General features: G+C 53.8%; 7 protein-coding genes across 7 annotated transcripts; 3 read left to right on the plus strand and 4 right to left on the minus strand.

Moving 5' to 3' along the window:
• Positions 1-464: 464 nt before the first annotated feature.
• BDV59DRAFT_198815 (CFEM domain-containing protein) lies at positions 465-1,151 on the plus strand (the record flags this gene model as incomplete). Its single annotated transcript, XM_073693228.1, has 3 exons — positions 465-554; positions 612-759; positions 805-1,151. 3 exons carry the CDS (start codon positions 465-467, stop codon positions 1,149-1,151), a joined length of 585 nt encoding a protein of 194 aa, XP_073551197.1.
• Positions 1,152-1,293: 142 nt separating this feature from the next.
• Positions 1,294-2,258, minus strand: BDV59DRAFT_106452 (uncharacterized protein). The gene is made up of 3 exons (XM_073686534.1): positions 1,983-2,258; positions 1,491-1,919; positions 1,294-1,441 (listed from the first exon to the last, which is right to left on the minus strand). The coding sequence occupies exons 1-3, from the start codon at positions 2,118-2,120 to the stop codon at positions 1,379-1,381; spliced, it is 630 nt and encodes a 209-aa protein (XP_073551198.1). The 5' UTR covers positions 2,121-2,258; the 3' UTR covers positions 1,294-1,378.
• Positions 2,259-2,335: 77 nt separating this feature from the next.
• On the plus strand, positions 2,336-3,991 carry cdc43 (protein geranylgeranyltransferase type I subunit CDC43). Its single transcript, XM_073688445.1, has 5 exons — positions 2,336-2,988; positions 3,048-3,093; positions 3,156-3,514; positions 3,566-3,674; positions 3,726-3,991. Exons 1-5 carry the CDS (start codon positions 2,398-2,400, stop codon positions 3,857-3,859), a joined length of 1,239 nt encoding a protein of 412 aa, XP_073551199.1. The 5' UTR covers positions 2,336-2,397; the 3' UTR covers positions 3,860-3,991.
• Positions 3,992-6,340: 2,349 nt separating this feature from the next.
• Positions 6,341-6,824, minus strand: BDV59DRAFT_106480 (uncharacterized protein). The gene has a single exon (XM_073686535.1). The coding sequence runs from the start codon at positions 6,737-6,739 to the stop codon at positions 6,446-6,448; it is 294 nt and encodes a 97-aa protein (XP_073551200.1). The 5' UTR covers positions 6,740-6,824; the 3' UTR covers positions 6,341-6,445.
• A 173-nt stretch (positions 6,825-6,997) lies between these two features.
• On the plus strand, positions 6,998-10,961 carry BDV59DRAFT_170651 (non-specific serine/threonine protein kinase). The gene is made up of 5 exons (XM_073688446.1): positions 6,998-7,509; positions 7,623-7,651; positions 7,703-7,820; positions 7,873-8,020; positions 8,071-10,961. The coding sequence occupies exons 1-5, from the start codon at positions 7,456-7,458 to the stop codon at positions 10,443-10,445; spliced, it is 2,724 nt and encodes a 907-aa protein (XP_073551201.1). The 5' UTR covers positions 6,998-7,455; the 3' UTR covers positions 10,446-10,961.
• On the minus strand, positions 10,962-13,339 carry BDV59DRAFT_170655 (putative l-fucose permease). The gene is made up of 6 exons (XM_073688447.1): positions 12,655-13,339; positions 12,490-12,590; positions 12,194-12,411; positions 11,796-12,140; positions 11,512-11,742; positions 10,962-11,433 (listed from the first exon to the last, which is right to left on the minus strand). The coding sequence occupies exons 1-6, from the start codon at positions 12,787-12,789 to the stop codon at positions 11,051-11,053; spliced, it is 1,413 nt and encodes a 470-aa protein (XP_073551202.1). The 5' UTR covers positions 12,790-13,339; the 3' UTR covers positions 10,962-11,050.
• Positions 13,340-13,447: 108 nt separating this feature from the next.
• BDV59DRAFT_106520 (calcium-transporting ATPase) lies at positions 13,448-16,962 on the minus strand. The gene is made up of 4 exons (XM_073686536.1): positions 16,648-16,962; positions 16,426-16,583; positions 14,037-16,352; positions 13,448-13,971 (listed from the first exon to the last, which is right to left on the minus strand). The coding sequence occupies exons 1-4, from the start codon at positions 16,763-16,765 to the stop codon at positions 13,645-13,647; spliced, it is 2,919 nt and encodes a 972-aa protein (XP_073551203.1). The 5' UTR covers positions 16,766-16,962; the 3' UTR covers positions 13,448-13,644.
• Positions 16,963-17,724: the final 762 nt, after the last annotated feature.

Genomic DNA, 17,724 nt, shown 5'->3' on the forward strand with positions numbered 1-17,724 from the left:
CATACCTATACCTCGTACCTAGGTAGTAGGTCCATACTGCGTAGACATAAACAAACAAGAAATTCGATGGAAGGGAGCAAGAAGGTTGGTGGAGAAAATCCCCTGGCGGCAAATCAGGGGGAGCGTAAACAAAGAGACCAATCCCAAACGGGCCAAATCCTGGAGAAGTGGGTCCGCTTGTCCCAATCAGAGGGGCCCGCACGAGCCAATTCGGGTCCAGCCATCCAATCGAGTCGCAGTCCTTGCGTTTGTTGCATCCAGGGCTCCTGGTTCTCCCTCCGACTGGTACGTCTGCAGTATTCCCTTCCTCTTCTACCTCTTCGACCTCGTACTCTGTCACTCCCCGCACGGAGTCTTCAGCCGTTCTACATAACCACCTGACGAACGCCACACTCCCTCCCCTTTCTCTCCTTTTCTTCTCTCCTCTTGAACCAAATCCCATCGCTCCCACTCCATCCATCACAATGAAGCTTCATTCCGTCCTCGTCCTCGCCGCCGGCCTCGGCTCCGCTGCCGCTCAAGGCTCCGGCATGGACGGCCTACCCTCCTGTGCGGTACGCCTCCCATCACACCAGCATCAGCAAAATACCAATCGCTAACCTCGCCAACAGCAAAGCTGCGCAACCGATTCTATCCCTAAGAAATGCAGCATGATCGACATTGCCTGCATCTGTGGGGACAGCTCCTTCATCACCAACATCTCGTGCTGTGTGGCCAAGACCTGCGGCAGCGCTGAGCAAGAAGGCAAGCCTCCTCTGCGTTGATAATCCCCACCCTCCATACCAGACTAATTCGCCCGTCTAGCATCCATCAAGTTCGCCAACCAGATCTGTAGCGGCGCCGGGATCACAGACCTCCCCCAGAGTGCCAGCTGCGCCGGCGGATCATCCGAGACCTCGGGCGCTTCCTCGGCCACCTCCACCTCCCAGTCGACCAACACCGCCTCGGGAGCCTCCGCCACTACGACCGGTGCATCCTCCGACACTACGGGAACGGCAACCGCGCACACGGGTGAGAGCACCGGTAGCGGATCATCGACGACCGCCTCGGCCTCCGCGAGCGCTACCACCGGTGCCGCGGCGCTGCTGCAGGTGAAGGACACGGGCGTTCTTGCAGGCGTGGGAGCGGCACTCTTCGCCTTCTTCGCCTGAGGATGACTTCAACGGGTTCATTGGTGCGACGGTAACGACGGCGACGAGAACTGGCATATCTATTACCCCCTTATCGAGAGAAAAACCCGCATTGTGTGCAACCGGGTCGTTTAGGTCTCGAGATTAGCAAGACCGATAATAATCCAAGGAGTTCTCAACGCAGACATAGATTTAAATCTCTCTATAGCCGTAAGCGCCTATGGTCCCGTCCTCTCGTTCTCCGCGTTTCACTGCTCGTCGGAAAACCGCGCAACCGCGTCCTGCCGCTCTTCCCGGAGCGTGAGATAAATCTAGCAAACAGTCAGCGACGTCTCCCCCAAGCCTGACAAAGTAACAAACCCAAAGCCAGAACATCATCTCCATAAACCCATACGTAAAGACCACCCGGTTCTTCAGCTGGTCCAGCCCGGCCGTTGCCTCGTTCGCGGCCCCGTAGCCACCTCTCACGCCCGTGTCCACCCCCCACGCCGCCGGCTTGCTCTGGTAGATGAAGAAGGACACCGCAAAGAAGAGACAGAACCGCAGGGCCGATAGCAGCGTCCAGATCTCCGAGTACAGCGAGGCCAGACGCGCCAGGAAGGGGTTCGTCCGTATCGCGCCGCTGATCGGGATGGGGGACGCCGACCGCGCCGCCTCGGCCATGGCAATGACCTCGTTGAGCTGGGGCACTTTCGTTACGAGGATGAGGTCGACCAGGGCATCGCCGACGAGGAGGATCCCGCATAGGGCGAAGGGGGATTGAGGACGGGAGAGGCCGGGGGCGGTATCCTACAGCGGGTGCGAGTTAGTCGGCAAGGCAATGGGTTAGTCGAAGGAGGGGAGTACACGTACGATGCGCAACGTCTCCCCTAGCATGAAGACCACATCGGACTCGGTGATGACCTCAGGCGACTTGGTGAGGTAGATCGCGAGGATGAAAAGGAACAGGGCGTGCGCCTGGATCAGAGTTTTGGAGGAGAGCAGACGCATTTTGCCAGATTGTGCAGTCGGCTGAATCTTGGAGGAGAGAGAAGATAGAGAAGAGCTGGATGGAGGGAATTGGTCTAAGTGACCGAGAGTTGGAGGAGCGAAGGATCATCAGGAATGGCCATGCGACATGTTTTGGTAGGTACTTACTATTTCTAGACCCGAGACCATGTGGGGTCCGCTGCAGCCCGCCGCCATTGCCCTCGTCTCCGAACTTCATCCAGCATCGTCAACTGTCTACCCCAAACATACGGCCAGCACAGAGAAGCTGACCGTCAGGATGACAGACCCCGTGTTCAACAGAGAACGGCACGTCAAATACTTCCTCCGATGCCTGAAGACCTTCCTCCCCGACCTGTACACCTCCAATGATTCCAATCGCATGCTTCTCGCCTTCTTCACAATCGCCGGTTTAGACGTGCTGGGCGAACTACACAACAAAACCACCCCTGACGAACGGAAAGGCTACATCGAATGGATCTATCACTGTCAGGTCCCGTCCGGCGGGTTTCGTGGGTTCACGGGGACCGATTTTGGGCTGGAGAAGCGTACCCCGGAGAATGAGGCTTGGGACCCCGCCAATGTGCCCTCGACTTTCTTTGCGCTGGTGATCCTGATCATCCTAGGCGATGACCTGTCCCGGGTCAAGCGCATCGAGTGTCTACAGTGGCTGCCGAAGATGCAGCGCGAGGACGGCAGCTTTGGGGAGGTGCTGGGACCGAATGGCAAAATCGAAGGAGGCGGCGACCTCCGGTTCTGCTGTTTCGGCGCTGGTACGCGGTATATATTGCAGGGATATCGCGGGGATGGTTTACGGGATGCCGAGGACATCGATGTAGACAAGCTGGTCGCATTCATCGAGGGCTGTCAAGTGAGAGATCCCGCTTCTGTTGTTCGTTCGGACAAGCCATGACTGAGACTGGAAACTAGGCCTACGACGGTGGTATAGCGGAGGGATCGTTTTGTGAATCACACTGTACGTGCCGTGTCTCGTCTCCTTTCACCCGCGGTGGCTCTCTTTCTAACTGAATCTTTCAGCTGGACATACGTACTGTGGAATCGGTGCCTTGACATTCCTGGGGAGACTCGAGAGCGATCGCAGGTCGGTCCCTCTTCTCACCCCAGGAACAACTGCTTTCGAATCCCTGGTCCGGTGGCTCGTTGCCAGACAGACATCTGAACTCGGGGAAGACGAAGACGACGAACCGGATTCTGAGTCCATCGACCAGCCAGATCTATCGGAGAGAGTGGCACAGCTCAATCTGGAAGAGAGCGTCCGTCAACTTCCCAGTTTGTCCATACCCACGGAAGACGCTCTGCTTTGGGCCGGTTTCAATGGGCGGAGTAACAAGTATGCGGACACCTGTTATTCCTTCTGGAACACCGCAACTTTGGCTGTATGTGTACTGTGAGATGATTCATCTGTTACGCGTGCTGATTGGCGACAGATGATGGACCGACTACAGCTGGTGGACGCCAAAAGGAACCGACGATATCTGCTAGGAAAGACGCAGCATATAATTGGTGGGTTCGGCAAAGGCGTCGGGGAGCCACCTGGTAAGACACCACGTCTTTCTTCGAGAAGAGTTCTAACCGCGCACTTTATAGATCTTCTACATTCGTACTTTGGCATGGTATCGCTGGCATTCCAAGGAGAAGCGGGACTCGAAAGCGTCGATCCGACGTTGTGTGCTAGCCATCGCGCCGTGAAACATCTGCACTCCCTTCCCTGGTGGCGGTAACGTTCTGGGGAGACAAATATTTTGTCATATCCAGCGAGGAGATACCCTGTTATAGTAAATCTTACAATTATAGTTATTCGGTTCCATTCGAAACCATACGTGATCTCACTATCAGATTAATCGCTTTGGAACATCTGTAACATATTCCACAACAGAGCTCCTAAAGCTACCCTGAGCAAAGATCTCCTCCATAAAGTAACTCGATAGAAGAAATAAAGGCTAACAAAAGGGCGTGAAGTCGAGGACAGAGCGGAACAAAATCAGTCGAAGAATTTTCACTCCTTTCCTCGAGGGAATTAGTGGTACAGCGGGGGGAAGCCCTTTAAGTTCTACCCACGCTGCTAATTCACTCGCTAAACACGTCTTGCAGGTTCCATTTGGTGCTCTCTGGCTCCCCAGAAGAGGGTCTCAAGGGACTCTGCACTAAATCCTGGATTAGAGGTAAGATCACTAAGAATCTGGATGGGTCCGGGGGTGCGAGGCAATCTTCTGGGCGTTCCAGCATGATATTGCCAAATAAATGGAAATCCGTTTGCAGTGGTTGAACCATAGTCTGTCATATTATAATCAGGAAAACAAGCTGAGCAGAAGAGAATTGATCTGCGTTTTCTATCAGCTTCTGATGGATCGCCAGTTCCCAGTCTTCGTAGATAATGTCCTTTCCATTGTTGAACACTGAATGGTCAGGGATCTTGGTCGATTTGCGATGTTCATTGACGCTAGACCCTAATAATAAACTAACCCTAATCGTGTCCACGCTTGTGGTCCGTAGTGACCAGGTGCCATACGTACTGATAACAACCGTCCGCCCCGTTTTGGGGTCCTCTGGCGGCAGCGCCGCTAACCTGGCGACTGAAGCATCGACTGTTTCGACGGATATGGAACCCACGTGCTTTGAGCTCCCAAGGAACAGAATAACCTCGAAGGCATTCCTGAATTGTTAGTCGATTTCTGATAGCCTGACCATTGTCAGCAGATATGGGCATTGTTATGAGACAGAGATGTGCTGAATTCGAATACCGCTTCTATCTTATATTCAAAACGCCTTCGGGAATAGATATCGTTAGCCACTTGGTCCATTGCTCAACATCTGGGATGCTTGCTTTGCCTTCTAGCAATACAGAAACAAGGACTTTCCCGTCCATGAAGTCTGACTCTAGGTCACCGGGCCAATGGTACTTTTACCTTTCTCTTCTGGCCAAAGACCGATGTTTGACCTATTCCTTTCCCGGGCCCCAGCTCACTATGGGAATACTGAGTCAAGACCAAACAGACCCTATAATACCGGAGAGTTTCTCCCAAGCCTCCTAAGCCATTGTGATCGTGTGTCTGTTCGTGCGTGCGAGACTGTTGGTCAGCAGGCCTAGCGTAGATTCACTCATTAGGGCTGCAGAGACAGCTCGACACCTTGGTACTTACATTCAGTTTATCCACCTCGCTTCAGATAAAGCTCCCACCTCCGGCGCGATGATATTTTTGGTTTTACGCCCTCCGCCGCATTTCTCCTTTGTGATTGAAATGCTCTGGACTCTGGATGCGCGTGTTGGAGCCAGTAACGCTCCGCATTACTTGACTTTTCCCGGAAAATTGAACAGATCTTTCAACCAGAACCTAGCATTGTATGTTTAAAGCCTGGTACCCAGCAGCCACGCGGTTCGAGCGTTCTCCCCATTTTCCAAGAGATCAATGAACTGACGAGGTGCTGATATTAGTCGTTGCGATGAATTCCAATGATAATATATTAATGTCTTCGGAGTTCCCTAACATCAGGGGATGAGGCCATAGCACTGGCAAGTTTGTGGATCGATTATAAGGTGTAGGGTTAACTCTTATGAGGGAGCGGATGCGGAAGATAGAGCTCTAGATATAGATGATTGTGAGGGAGAAGGGAGGACAGTCTGTATTTATACGTCGAATACCAGTAAGCCACTAAGGAAGTGATTCCTTCTATTCACTCAGTTTTCCCAAGCCTGCCTTGAACTTACGCAGGACGATTCTGTATTCAAGGCGAAATCCAGATTTGCATTTACTATTTACGTGAATATCTAGATTAATTATCTCAGACAGACAAATAGAATGAATATATTTTAGCAGGAGGTCTTAGAAATGTTTTCGTTTTTGACTTCAATGTTGTTGCGGACGCAATGACTGTAAGATGTAGATGACCTATATTGCCTTTTAGGTGGTCCAACCCGTCATGATTGCTTCCTGGCCTGCTCATCCAGATATATTCAATTGGTTTAAGAAGAATAATGGGTTGTAGCATAATTATTCTTATTTTAGCAATCTTAATTTAGGCTATAAAATAGCCCTAGAACTAGTTCGTGGACTAGAGATACAAAACACCCGAGCCAAGCGGCTTGTCTTGTTATCTTGTTACTTATGCCTTACATAAATATACTATCTTACCTAGTACTCTAGGGGCACGAAAGGGCATATATATGATATAATATTCTAATGGAATCTCTCATAATACTAAGCCTTAGGTAAACATTGTAATTCCTAACGATCTGTAGGTTCTCCGTCGCCGTACGACGTTTCCGCGACTAAAGGGAGCTAGCGGCATGTCATAATTTACTGCTAAAATTAAGGATTCAGGGGCAGAAAGTGGAGGGACCCCGTTTCCCTTCGCATAAAAAGCCGACGATGATTCGGAAATTGTCTCGAGTCTCGCGACCGAAGGAGGTGTCTGATTGTTTTGAAGGACGCAAATATGCAGAGGCTGCAGCCGAGAAGAATGCATTGTCGAGGTATAAGATACCCCTCGCATGAGGCCAACATCCTCACCCTATTAATAACCAAGAGCTCCAAAATTCGTAAAACCGCCTGGATAGGAAGATGGGAACAAGTCCATAAACAAGATTTGAATACCACTCTCATCTATAATAATCAAGGGAGGATCCAAATAAGCATCGAAGTTGACAGCCGTCCAAAACGGTCCACGTTCCCACCGGCTTAATCATCATCTTTCATCATCGTCGTCACAGCACTTTTCTCTTCCCCCTGTTGATCTAAACCCCTCCCCATGACCTTTCCACCCCAGTTGCTCTAGTCGATCCATTGCCGGACACCCGGTGGACTCTGTCATCTCTCTCTCTCTCTTTTTCTCCGCTTGATCCGGGCTTCGTCGCTGGTGGTATGTGTTTTGCTCCGATCAACCACTCATCAACCCGGCCCCCCCTGGCCTCAGCTACCGGAGGTGGTATGATTTCTTGAGATTCCCTAACTAACCTGGTCCTTGTATCCAATAGTGCCCTCCGTTGTAACCTTCCATTTGGTTCTTTCCCTCGACTTATTCCTTTCCGAGTGGTGGCTCGACGCCCTGCCTCCTACGTTCCCTTCGTTTTATACCACTGAATCTTCGGGGTTTGCGAACCAGACACTCATTTGCTATCCTGCGCCTGTTTCGGAGACAGCTAGTAGCTTTGCCTTGCTGCGCCGCATCACAATACAACCAACGGATCGTGCTTTTGCTTCGCCGGAGCTGTGAATGGAAAACGCCGCGACTCCCGTCATCACCAGCCGACTCTCCCCACACTCTCTCTTCTGCATATACCCGCGATATCATTGAAGACAGGCGGGAATTATCTTGACACATGCCGCCTCCGAGGACAAAAGCGGAGGCTCATTCCCAGAAGCAAAAGGAAAAGGTCCGTGTCCATAATTACTGCCAACTTTTCCGTCCATGTTATACTGCAATGCAACATGAGATGATCATCCGCCATTCCGAGAACCTCAACTGACTTGATGCTTCTCATAACAGCTCGCGCAGTCCTATCATGAGCTACTCGAGTGCGTCTACTCCATTCAACACCTATGTCCGGGTTCTAACATCTGTTGAAGGGAGTTTTCATCCAAAGATCTTCGCAGTGTAGGAAACTACACCGTCGGAAGGTTAATCGGCAAAGGTTCCTTCGGCAAGGTCTACCTTGCCTCGCATAAGCTGACCAATGGCTCTAAAGTATAGCATCAATATCTTTGTCTCACCCGACTGCTTCTAACTGACATACTAGGTCGTGCTGAAATCCTCCGATAAGGAAGATACGAACCTTGCGCGCGAGATCCACCACCATCGACAGTTCCTTCACCCTCACATTGCTCGGCTGTATGAGGTCATTGTGACGGAGAAGCTAGTTTGGCTAGTACTGGAATTCTGCCCCGGTATGCTCCTAACTGCATGTGGTCTTATTGCCCTGCTGACATGCGACTAGGTGATGAGCTCTACAATTATCTTCTCCGTCATGGCCCACTCCCGGTAGAAAAGGTCAAGAGGATCTTCACGCAACTTGTTGGTGCTGTTGCTTATGTCCACAGTAAATCTTGCGTTCATCGAGATCTGAAGCTGGAGAACATCTTGCTGGACAAACATGAGAATGTCAAGCTGTGCGATTTTGGTTTCACACGCGAATATGAAGGCAAATCAAGCTATCTGCAAACCTTCTGCGGTACGATATGCTACAGTGCACCGGAAATGCTAAAAGGAGAGAAGTACGCAGGTGAGAAGGTTGATGTGTGGAGCTTGGGAATCATTCTGTATGCCCTCCTGGCAGGAGAGCTTCCGTTTGATGAGGACGACGACCAGGTCACCAAGACTCGAATTCTCACTGAAGAGCCAACCTTTAACGACAAATTCACCGACGATGCCAAATCTCTCATCAACTTACTCCTCTCGAAACGTCCGCTTATCCGACCGACATTGGACGAAATCCTGGGACATCCGTTCCTCGCAGAGCATGCCTCGGAGCAACTCGCAATCCTCAAGATTCCACGTCCCGCACCGTTCTCGACACCACTGGAGAAGACCACCTTGCAGCGGATGAAAAGCGCTGGGGTCAATATCGACGAAGTGGTTGATAGCGTCCTGGCGCAACGGTGTGACCCTCTCGCTGGGTGGTGGGCGTTGTTGATCGAAAAGGAACAGCGAAAGGAACAGAAGCGGGAACGCAAACGACGCGAACGAGAAGCAGAGGCGAAGAATATCCGGCGCTTGAGTGCAGCGAGCACGCGTCTGGAGAAGATTTCGGCAGCCCTTGTGGAGGTAGATGAAGAAGGACACGCATCGTCAGATACCCCTCTCTACGAGCGAGGTCGAAGGGATAGGCGCAGTTTGCCGTCCCAGCTCGCTGTACCTGAACTACCAATACTGCCTGAACCTATTCCTACCAAGCCTGCCGAATCCACCACCGCTCCGACGCCCCAACCGCCTCCAATCGATAAAGACTCTGTACGATCTGCGAGTTCCACTCGACGTCGCCCACATCCGCCCCCAAAGGACAGAAGGCGCTCACGGCCGAGCACCTTGCACGTAAGTGCATCCCAGCCTGAACTCGCACAGCACAACCAGGGTCTTTTCCGCCGTCGAACCCGCCGTCAGTACCCCATCATCAGCCAACTGGCGTCTCTGAAGCACTGGTTTGTGGAATCCGCCAAACGAGCCAAGTCGCCTCATGGGAAGGCCGCTGGCGGCCCCGGGGCACATCGCAAATTTCTTGCCGAGAAGTTGAGTCCCGCCAAAGGACATGAAGGCGCAAAGAAGACTGCTCCCGCATCCTCCGGGACGGCTCAGTCCGGCGAACTCTCAACACCAACCCAAATCAAACGGGCTTCCAATGCCAGCAGTCTGGCTTTGAGCAGCGCTTCGTATCCAAATCACCGCCATTCATTCCCCCGCCAATCTCGGCCGGTCAGCACCAGCCGGGCGAGTCACCGCAACTCCCTATCGCCGTCCCCAATCACTCCAAGGGGTTCATATAGACTATCATCTGCGGGACTGCGGGGCCGCAAGTCGACCTCATCCTCCGTGTCATCTATCCGAAGCATCCACCATGCCCACAGCCACTCGAAGGCATCATCTGTCTCCTCGAACAGCATTGGCTCAGCATCCACGCCCACAGCTCGAGCGCCAAAGTCTCCTCACTCTTCGGTCAAAGTCCTGCCGACGACCCCAAGCGCGTCGTCCCGATTCCCCAGCAATATTCGGCTGGTACGGGGTCCGAATAACGCGTACCGAGAGGTGGATGATTCCAACGGCCGGATGAATTCCCTCTTCAATGAAGCGGCGCCCGCTCCGTTGCTCTATTCCCCATCCTCCAGTCTTGTGTTTGCACGCCGGAAGAGATCAGCGTTCAAAGGCCCCATGATCCACACGGCTAACCTGATGGTTTCCGGCGGCATTTCGGCCCCGGAGTATCCCGAATCTGAGGTCGATGCGGCGGATTCGTCCGCAGGCGCTGTTCGGCCGGCGGCGCGGAAGAGCCAAATCATCGAAGAAGAGGAGGACATGGAGGAAGACATCGAGGAAGTCGACACATTCACCGGCACAGAGGAGGACCCTGGATCGCCAGTCGAGGCGGGAAGGCAGCAGAGCCCGTCTGCGGCTGAACAGTCGGGAGGCTCTCCAGGGCAAACTCGCAAACCGGCTCTTGCGCCGGCGCCGAACATCGACCCTGTTTCCGTGCGTCCACCTCGCTCGTCTTCACTTCGGTCGCCGAGACCGGGCTCATCCGCCGCCGGGTCAGCACACAACGAAGTCACCGCGAATGCGTCCCCGAGATCCATCACTTCGGGGAAGAAGAGCCTTCACTGAGACTGACAAGAACCTCTCGATCCCCCTTGATCTATTGACGACAGTTTGGTTTTGTTTTTTTCCCATACATTTATACCCCTCTGGCTATATGGCGCTGGTTTATTTGGACTATGATTGGGCATCCTTGACTGAGCGTTCATGACAATTGGGTGGCCCGATTCCTTATACTCATTCATCTTTATACCGGACTTTCATTCATCCTCGTTTCCTTTGCCATGCTACCCATGCTGCGACTGCAGCTGCCACTGCCCTGTTATTTCCTTCTGTGTATCTTATTTCACTACCACCGACCGGACCCCCCTTCATTCAGCATTTGTCTCGTGTTTTGCGCTTATAGATACATCTTGGTTCGTGTTCGTGGGATTCCGATATAACCCGTTCCCATACGTTGTTGTTACGAGGCTGGCCCCGTTCCCAGAATAATCCATGCAGCAGGTATCACATTAATCAATCGGATAGACTCAGCTCGTGAGATCCACCTGATATTCCACTACGTAGTATCCGCGGGGACAAGCGCCCACAGACTATATAGTATGGAAAAGAATAAACAAGCAGCGCCGAAAATCCACACATAACACCGTGCCACCCGCAACGGAATCCCTCCCTCACACACTCCTATCCTCGGCCTGTTTCTCCCCCAAAACACCGACCTCAACGTCCGGCTTCTCGGGCGAATCCTCCGGCCGCAGCCCGATTTCGCTAGAGCCGACCTTGTCGACGGTGTCGCGGTAGGCCGGGGCGAAGTTCACGGCGATGGCGTACGTCCAGGCGACCACCATGAACATGGTCGGCACGATCATGGCGAAGCCGGTGTTATTCCGCATGTCGGCGACGTGGCCGGTGATGGCGGGGATTGCGGCGCCGCCGCAGACGCCGCCGACGATGAAGCCCGAGCCGCGCTTATAGTGGCGGCCAAGGCCACGGATGCCCAGGGCGACGATGGTGGGGAAGCAGACGGATTCGAAGAAGAGGGTGAGGAAGAGCATCGCTAGAGTCTGTTAGGTTGTGCGTCGCGAGGGGGCGAGAAACGATGAAGATGAAAGTAGACAAGAAAGACGATACGCACCGATTCCTGACTGGTTTCGCTGGGTGGTCGACGCAGCGAGGAAGGCGACCACGCAGGACAGATACACCAGGAAGACCCAACGCGGGCGGATCCATTTCATGAAGAATGCGCCGGTGAAGCGGCCAACGGCGAAGGCGCCCTGCGCACCAGCGAGATACTTCGACCCCGTGCTGCTGGATGTGCCGGGCCAGGTTTCCACGGCGTAGTTGATGAAGTAGCCGGCGATGGCGACTTGCGGGTGTTAGCGGGACGAATAGGGGCGGGAATGAGAGAGGGGCACGTACCCTGGGCGCCGGTGTAGGTGAACTGGGCCAGGGTGGCATGGAATAGCTTGTAGTGTTTCCAGAAGGGCTTCTCCTGTTCGTCGACGTGGGTTGAGGCGACCTGGAAGGCCATGTCTTCGTCGGTGACCTCGGGGATGTTGGAGAGGAAGAAGACGAAGGCGAGACAGAAGACGAAGACTCCGATGGCGAGGTAGACCCATTGGACCCGCTTAAGCGCGTTCACGTCGTCTTCGGTGGTGGTGAAGAAGACGTACGAGGCGAGAGCTGGAGCTACGCAGGTCCCGATGCCGTTGAAGGCCTGGGCCAGGTTGATTCGGATTTCAGCGTACTTGGGCGGACCGCAGACTGGGATGAATCAGCGGAGCCGTTTGAATTGGAGAGGGACTGTTGGGTATTACCGGCGAGATAGGGATTGGCCGCGGTCTCGAGGGAGCCCAGTCCGGAGCCAATGACGAAGGTCGCAGCACAGAAGCCCCCGAACGAGCGGTTTAGACCGGCCGGCCACATGCACAGGGCGCCGATGCCGTACAAACACAACCCGAAGATGAAGACGCTCTTGTAGCCGAAATGACGAAGCATGTAGTTTGCATAACCCAGGGAGGCGAGCGGATAGGCACTAGGGTCCCATCAATGAGAGGGTCTGGTCGATCTAGAGATCTAGAGGGAGATGGAGAAGAGAGGGATTAGCGCGTACCCGAAATAAGCCGCCTGAAGGCCAGACGAACGGGTGCGATCAATGTGGAGGGTGTTTTGAAAGTGCTTATTGAGGGTATCCAGCAGGCCATAGGCGAATCCCTAGGAGGGTCAGTTTCTCACACGACAGAGCCATGGGACGGATGAGGTGCTGGGAGACACTCACCCACAGGAAGAAGAGGATCGTGACGAGACATAACGGCCAGAGACTCTGCCGGAGAGTAAGCTTCGCGGCGGAGGTGGTCTTGGAGTTGTCGACACGAAAGCCGGAACGGGTCTTGAGGAAAGTCCACACTCCCATGATTTATAGATGGCGGGGAAGAAGGGAGACGGGAGGAGGAGGAGGGGGAGTCGGACAGGGGAGATAAAGAAAGAGAAATTCAAAGAAGTAGACGTCGAGGGGCTGTACTACGCGGGACAGTCGTTATGTACTCCGCGCATTGAGTCCCTCAGTCCACGAGCGACGAAACTCTCGGATGACACCGTCTCCTCCATCCTTTTCTTCTTCTGGCATGACGAGAGTCAAGTGGGCCATCCCCAGACGGTTTCTCCGCATCAAAAACCAGTCTGGGGTAACGATCGCCGGCGAGATTCCACCATTCAGGCGCTGCACGGCTGGAGACGACGAGTCTCGGGGTGTCATTGCTGGATCTGCCGAGCAAGCGGTGGCGCGATCTCGTCTTTAGGCTTTTTTGTTCGCTTGAATTTAACCCGGTCAACAGCTGATTCCCCCCACTCGGGCATGGGCCGAGGAGACGGGTGATATACGAAGAAGTAGGGAGTAAGAGGGTTGGCGGATGTAGTGCCTTGGCGTGCAGTCGGCACGTGTTGCTGACATACATGAGAAAGACGATGGATTCTTCTCGAACATGTCATGCGTCGCATACATACAGGCCAGTGTCCAAACGGGGAATAGAATAATAAACACGCAAAGGATAGATATCTAACTCTATCAACAACCCGCCCATTCATGTCTGGTTTCATACTTCATCAAACCGCCTCTACGCCTTCTTCGGCTTGGCAGCTCCGTTCTCGTATCCCACAGGCGCCGTGGACACTGTATACAACCGACGCTCCACGACTTTGAGAGCCTCGTCAATGAAACTGCCATCGGTTAGCACTCGGGAGCAGGACCAACCCCCACTGGGCATGCGACTTACATCACTGGGGCACTGATGGCCAGGACAGCCTTCCATTCCACCCAGTCCAACGGAAGGATGGAGAACAGCCCCTGGAAGGCGGGGATATACAAAATAGCAAAGTGCAGGACCATCGACAAGATAATAGCATACACCAGCATCATGTTGTTCCAAAGACCGAAAGTGAGCAGAGACTCGCTCGACGACAGGGCGTTCATGGCGTTGAGCATCTCGATGACCACCAGGATCGACAGCGACACCGTCGACGCCGAGCGCGACATGTCGTTCGTAAACATTTCACATCCGATCTCGGGGAACTGCGCCGAGCACTTGTGGAAGTGGGACTACCAGAATGGAAGATTAGCAAGAGGTCCCAAAGTGATCGGTCTGATGTGGAGATTAGACTTACCAGCTGCCAGAACGAGATCTGGGGACCCTCGGGGTTCAACACAAACCACCACACGTAGCCAAATACAGTAGCGACCCCGACGTAAGTGCCAATGACCAGGTACCGGGTCAGGAGCCATCCACCAACGAGGGGTTCGTCCCGCTTCCGCGGGGGACGTCTCATCACATCATGATCAGCCGGGTTGAACGAGAGCGCGGTGGCAGGCAGCCCGTCGGTGACCAGGTTCACCCACAGAAGTTGCACGGGAATCAAAGCTTCGGGCATGCCCAAAGCCGCAGTCAAGAAGATTGAGACCACTTCACCAATGTTAGAAGAGATGAGATACCGGATGAACTGTTGCGTGTTGCTGTAGATCGAACGGCCTTCCTCAACCGCAACGGTGATGGTCGCGAAGTTGTCATCGGCAAGAACCATGTCGGCGGCGAGCTTAGCGACATCAGTACCAGTGCCCATGGCCACTCCAATGTCCGCTTTCTTCAAGGCAGGTGCATCGTTGACTCCGTCGCCGGTCATCGCAACGACGTGGCCCAACGATTGCAGGATATCGACCAGTTTGGACTTGTGACTAGGCTCAGTGCGAGAGAAAAGGGACGCCGTCTTGGCAGCTTCGAGTTTCTGGTTGTCGGTAAGGGCGTCGAACTCTCTCCCCGTAAAGCTTCTCCCGGTGAGATCCTCGTCCTCGCCGAAGACGCCGATCTGACGACAGATGGATTCGGCGGTATTGCGGCTGTCGCCAGTGATGACAATGACCCGGATACCGGCCTCGCGGCACTTCCGGATCGAATCGGCAACTTCTTTGCGAGGAGGATCAAGCATACCGACAAGGCCAACGAGAGTCATGTTCTGCTCAAGCTGAGCGTACTCGGCAGTGGACTTGGCATTGTGCAAGAGAGGGTTGGAACCGATGTCGTCCACAGTGGCCAGGGCCATCACACGGAGTCCACGGTTGCCGTATTCCACAACTTCAGTAGAGAGCAGGTCGAGGTGATCCTTGGTGAAGGGCACACGAGGTCCATCAGGTCCTAAGAGGACATACGAGCAACGCTCCAGGATAGACTCCGGGGCTCCCTTGACCAGCAATCGTTGTTCCTTCTCGGAGCCTACGAGGACCGACATGCTCTTCCGGTCGCGGGAGAACTCGTAAGTCGCCTGCAAGGGCAGACGAGACTCATAGTGGGCACTAGAAGTGTGCAGTCTCTGGGAGGTAGGTTGACTGAAGATCTTCGCGTTGATCGCAGCATCATCCGTTCCAATCTTTTCCACCAGGACACGCAGAGCACCTTCCGTCGGCTCGCCGATACAAGAATACACACCCGACTTCGAGTCATATGCCAAGGCAGCACTGTTGCAGCGAGCCATGACTTCAGCCATCTGGCGAACTGTCGACGAAGAAACAGCAAGGTTCTGCACGATCTGGCCGTTGCGAGAAAGGTTACCCTCCGGCGCAAAGGTCGTTCCGTCGACATCGATCTCCTCGAGCCCATTACCAGATTGACTCAGGTAGACAATCTTCTCCACGCTCATCTGGTTGGTGGTCAAGGTGCCCGTCTTGTCAGAGCAGATGACGCTGCAGCTTCCCAGGGTCTCCACCGAGGGAAGGGAGCGGACCACCGCATTCTTCTGGGCCATCTTGCGAGTTCCCAGAGCGAGGCAGGTTGTAATGACGACGGCAAGACCTTCTGGAATGGCCGCGACACCGAGAGAGACCGCAATCTTGAGATAATAGATGGCACCCTTGGCCCAGCCGCCATGGGAAGGGTCATTGAAATGCTCCAAGTTGATAACCCACACCAGAATGCAGATGACGGTAATGACCTTGGCCAACATGTCGCCAAAGTCGTCAAGCTTCTGCTTCAGCGGGGTGGGCTCGGAGATCTGGGAAGTGATGCTCTCGTGGATATCGCCAATGGCGGTCGAGCCACCGGTCAACACCACAACGGCCGTAGCGTGACCGTTCACTACCGTAGTACCCGAGAAGAGCATGTTTGTCTGATCCTGCTTTACGGCCTGTTTATCCTGGACCAGCTGGGTGTCTTTCGAGACACTCTCGCTCTCGCCCGTCAAGATAGCCTGGTCCACGCGGAAGCTGTTGCTGTGGATGGCGATCAGTCTGCAATCAGCAGGTATCCGATCTCCCACCGCAACATGGACAATATCACCCGGGACCAGGTCCTCCGCTTTGACGCGCTGGGTTCGACCATCGCGGACCACGGTAGCCTCATTGGCAGAGTATTCCTGAAGCGCGGCAATGGCCTTCTCCGCGCTACTCTCTTGGGTCACACCGACGATAGCATTGAGAATCAGAATCGTAAGGATCTAATTTGAGCACGATTGAGGTTAGTACCGAAGTGGAGGCATCCCACAGAGGGCAAAGTGGACGGGCACATACCACGGCCGGGTCAACAAAAGCGGTCCAGTCATCCCCTTCTTCGAACAGCGCTAACACGAAGGATACGGCCGCCGAACCGAGAAGGATGAGAACGAGTTGGTCTTTGAATTGTTCGAGGACGAGCTCCCAAAGAGGGGTGGGTGGTTCTTCGGCGAGGGCTAGATAACGAATAGCGCGCGTCAGTTTCGGTCAACCATTGAGGGAGATGGAGCAGCGACTGACCATTTGGACCATACTTCTGTCTTGAGTCAAGAACCTGGGATTGCGACAGGCCCGATTTCTCTGCGACAGCGAAGTGTTTGAGCACTTCTGAGGGAGCGTAGAGGTAGGAGTGCTCCATGGTGGACCACAACACGTCGCCAGAGGTCACCAGGAATGGAGAGGGAGAGACGGAGAGGGGAGGAAAAGAAGAGAGAGAGAGAGGAAGAGAGAAAGAAGAAAAAGAAGAAAAGAGAGGCAGTCTGGGGCAAGATGGGACCAAATATACTAAGACATGGACGCCAAGTGGCCTCGGGGGTTGGTGGTTGACGGAGAGGAAGTTCGCCGGCGGGAAGGATCTAGAAGGGCGAGGAGGCCAAGTATGCTGCTTACCGAGCAGATCAGTTCTTTTCGTTCTCCTTAAATATCTGATTCTTCTCTCTCTATAGAGACATAAACGGATTACACCCTCCTGCAAATTCAAATTCCTCAACCGTCGGTCAAGCTGGCCGATGGTGTCAGCATCTCCCGCGGGACCCTCAACGTGTTCTTTTGCCCAGCCGACAGTCTGGTATCAGGATCCATCTGCCGTACCACAACCTACAGGGCTGAACGATACGTTACGGCGGATATGCGTCTCCCCGCAGGTTATCGCCCTGGGTTACGTGTATCGATCGGGTTTTCTCCTGTCGTCGGGCCTATTTACACTTTCTAGACCGGGACGATGGGGACGGACGACATCACCAGTCAACAACCCTTGGATTGCCACCACTCTGGAAGGAAACACAACGAGGGATAGGAATCCGGGTATAGACGATACTAGACATGAATCCCGTACCCACATTACCCGTATCACAACCTCCGGCTTTGAACCATCCACATGGCGGTTCTACAACAGTTGGAAATGGTGATGCCTTATCGGTGACCCATGCGAGAACTCTTCGAGTCATGTCATTGGGAGGCTACTGGTCCAGATGGGGCCGATCACCAAACGTGGATGGTTTGGCTAGCGAAGGCGTACTTGCTTCTGCTGTAGCATTCGTCATGGATGTGAGCTATCGCTGGTGTAGTGCGTAGTGCGTATGCTGGAAGGTCATTGAT

The sequence above is a fragment of the Aspergillus ambiguus genome (genome assembly GCF_047715705.1).
Source record: "Aspergillus ambiguus strain CBS 117.58 unplaced genomic scaffold BDV59scaffold_4, whole genome shotgun sequence".
NCBI lineage: Eukaryota > Fungi > Ascomycota > Eurotiomycetes > Eurotiales > Aspergillaceae > Aspergillus > Aspergillus ambiguus.

What these genes read in the sequence shown, in the direction of transcription:
- BDV59DRAFT_106452 (XM_073686534.1), bottom strand. Translation starts at nt 2,120, where the DNA reads ATGCGTCTGCTCTCCTCCAAAACTCTGATCCAGGCGCACGCCCTGTTC. An exon ending in TAGGGGAGACGTTGCGCATC is followed by an intron (nt 1,920 to 1,982) that starts GTACGTGTACTC and finishes CACCCGCTGTAG; the next exon opens with GATACCGCCCCCGGCCTCTC. An exon ending in AGATGATGTTCTGGCTTTGG is followed by an intron (nt 1,442 to 1,490) that starts GTTTGTTACTTT and finishes ACTGTTTGCTAG; the next exon opens with ATTTATCTCACGCTCCGGGA.
- BDV59DRAFT_170651 (XM_073688446.1), top strand. Translation starts at nt 7,456, where the DNA reads ATGCCGCCTCCGAGGACAAAAGCGGAGGCTCATTCCCAGAAGCAAAAG. An exon ending in CCCAGAAGCAAAAGGAAAAG is followed by an intron (nt 7,510 to 7,622) that starts GTCCGTGTCCAT and finishes TTCTCATAACAG; the next exon opens with CTCGCGCAGTCCTATCATGA. An exon ending in AGTACTGGAATTCTGCCCCG is followed by an intron (nt 8,021 to 8,070) that starts GTATGCTCCTAA and finishes ACATGCGACTAG; the next exon opens with GTGATGAGCTCTACAATTAT.
- cdc43 (XM_073688445.1), top strand. Translation starts at nt 2,398, where the DNA reads ATGACAGACCCCGTGTTCAACAGAGAACGGCACGTCAAATACTTCCTC. An exon ending in ATCGTTTTGTGAATCACACT is followed by an intron (nt 3,094 to 3,155) that starts GTACGTGCCGTG and finishes TGAATCTTTCAG; the next exon opens with CTGGACATACGTACTGTGGA. An exon ending in GGAACACCGCAACTTTGGCT is followed by an intron (nt 3,515 to 3,565) that starts GTATGTGTACTG and finishes GATTGGCGACAG; the next exon opens with ATGATGGACCGACTACAGCT.
- BDV59DRAFT_170655 (XM_073688447.1), bottom strand. Translation starts at nt 12,789, where the DNA reads ATGGGAGTGTGGACTTTCCTCAAGACCCGTTCCGGCTTTCGTGTCGAC. An exon ending in GGCCAATCCCTATCTCGCCG is followed by an intron (nt 12,141 to 12,193) that starts GTAATACCCAAC and finishes GATTCATCCCAG; the next exon opens with TCTGCGGTCCGCCCAAGTAC. An exon ending in GCGAAACCAGTCAGGAATCG is followed by an intron (nt 11,434 to 11,511) that starts GTGCGTATCGTC and finishes AACAGACTCTAG; the next exon opens with CGATGCTCTTCCTCACCCTC.
- BDV59DRAFT_106480 (XM_073686535.1), bottom strand. Translation starts at nt 6,739, where the DNA reads ATGAGAGTGGTATTCAAATCTTGTTTATGGACTTGTTCCCATCTTCCT.
- BDV59DRAFT_106520 (XM_073686536.1), bottom strand. Translation starts at nt 16,765, where the DNA reads ATGGAGCACTCCTACCTCTACGCTCCCTCAGAAGTGCTCAAACACTTC. An exon ending in CTTTTGTTGACCCGGCCGTG is followed by an intron (nt 16,353 to 16,425) that starts GTATGTGCCCGT and finishes TGCTCAAATTAG; the next exon opens with ATCCTTACGATTCTGATTCT. An exon ending in AGATCTCGTTCTGGCAGCTG is followed by an intron (nt 13,972 to 14,036) that starts GTAAGTCTAATC and finishes CCATTCTGGTAG; the next exon opens with TCCCACTTCCACAAGTGCTC.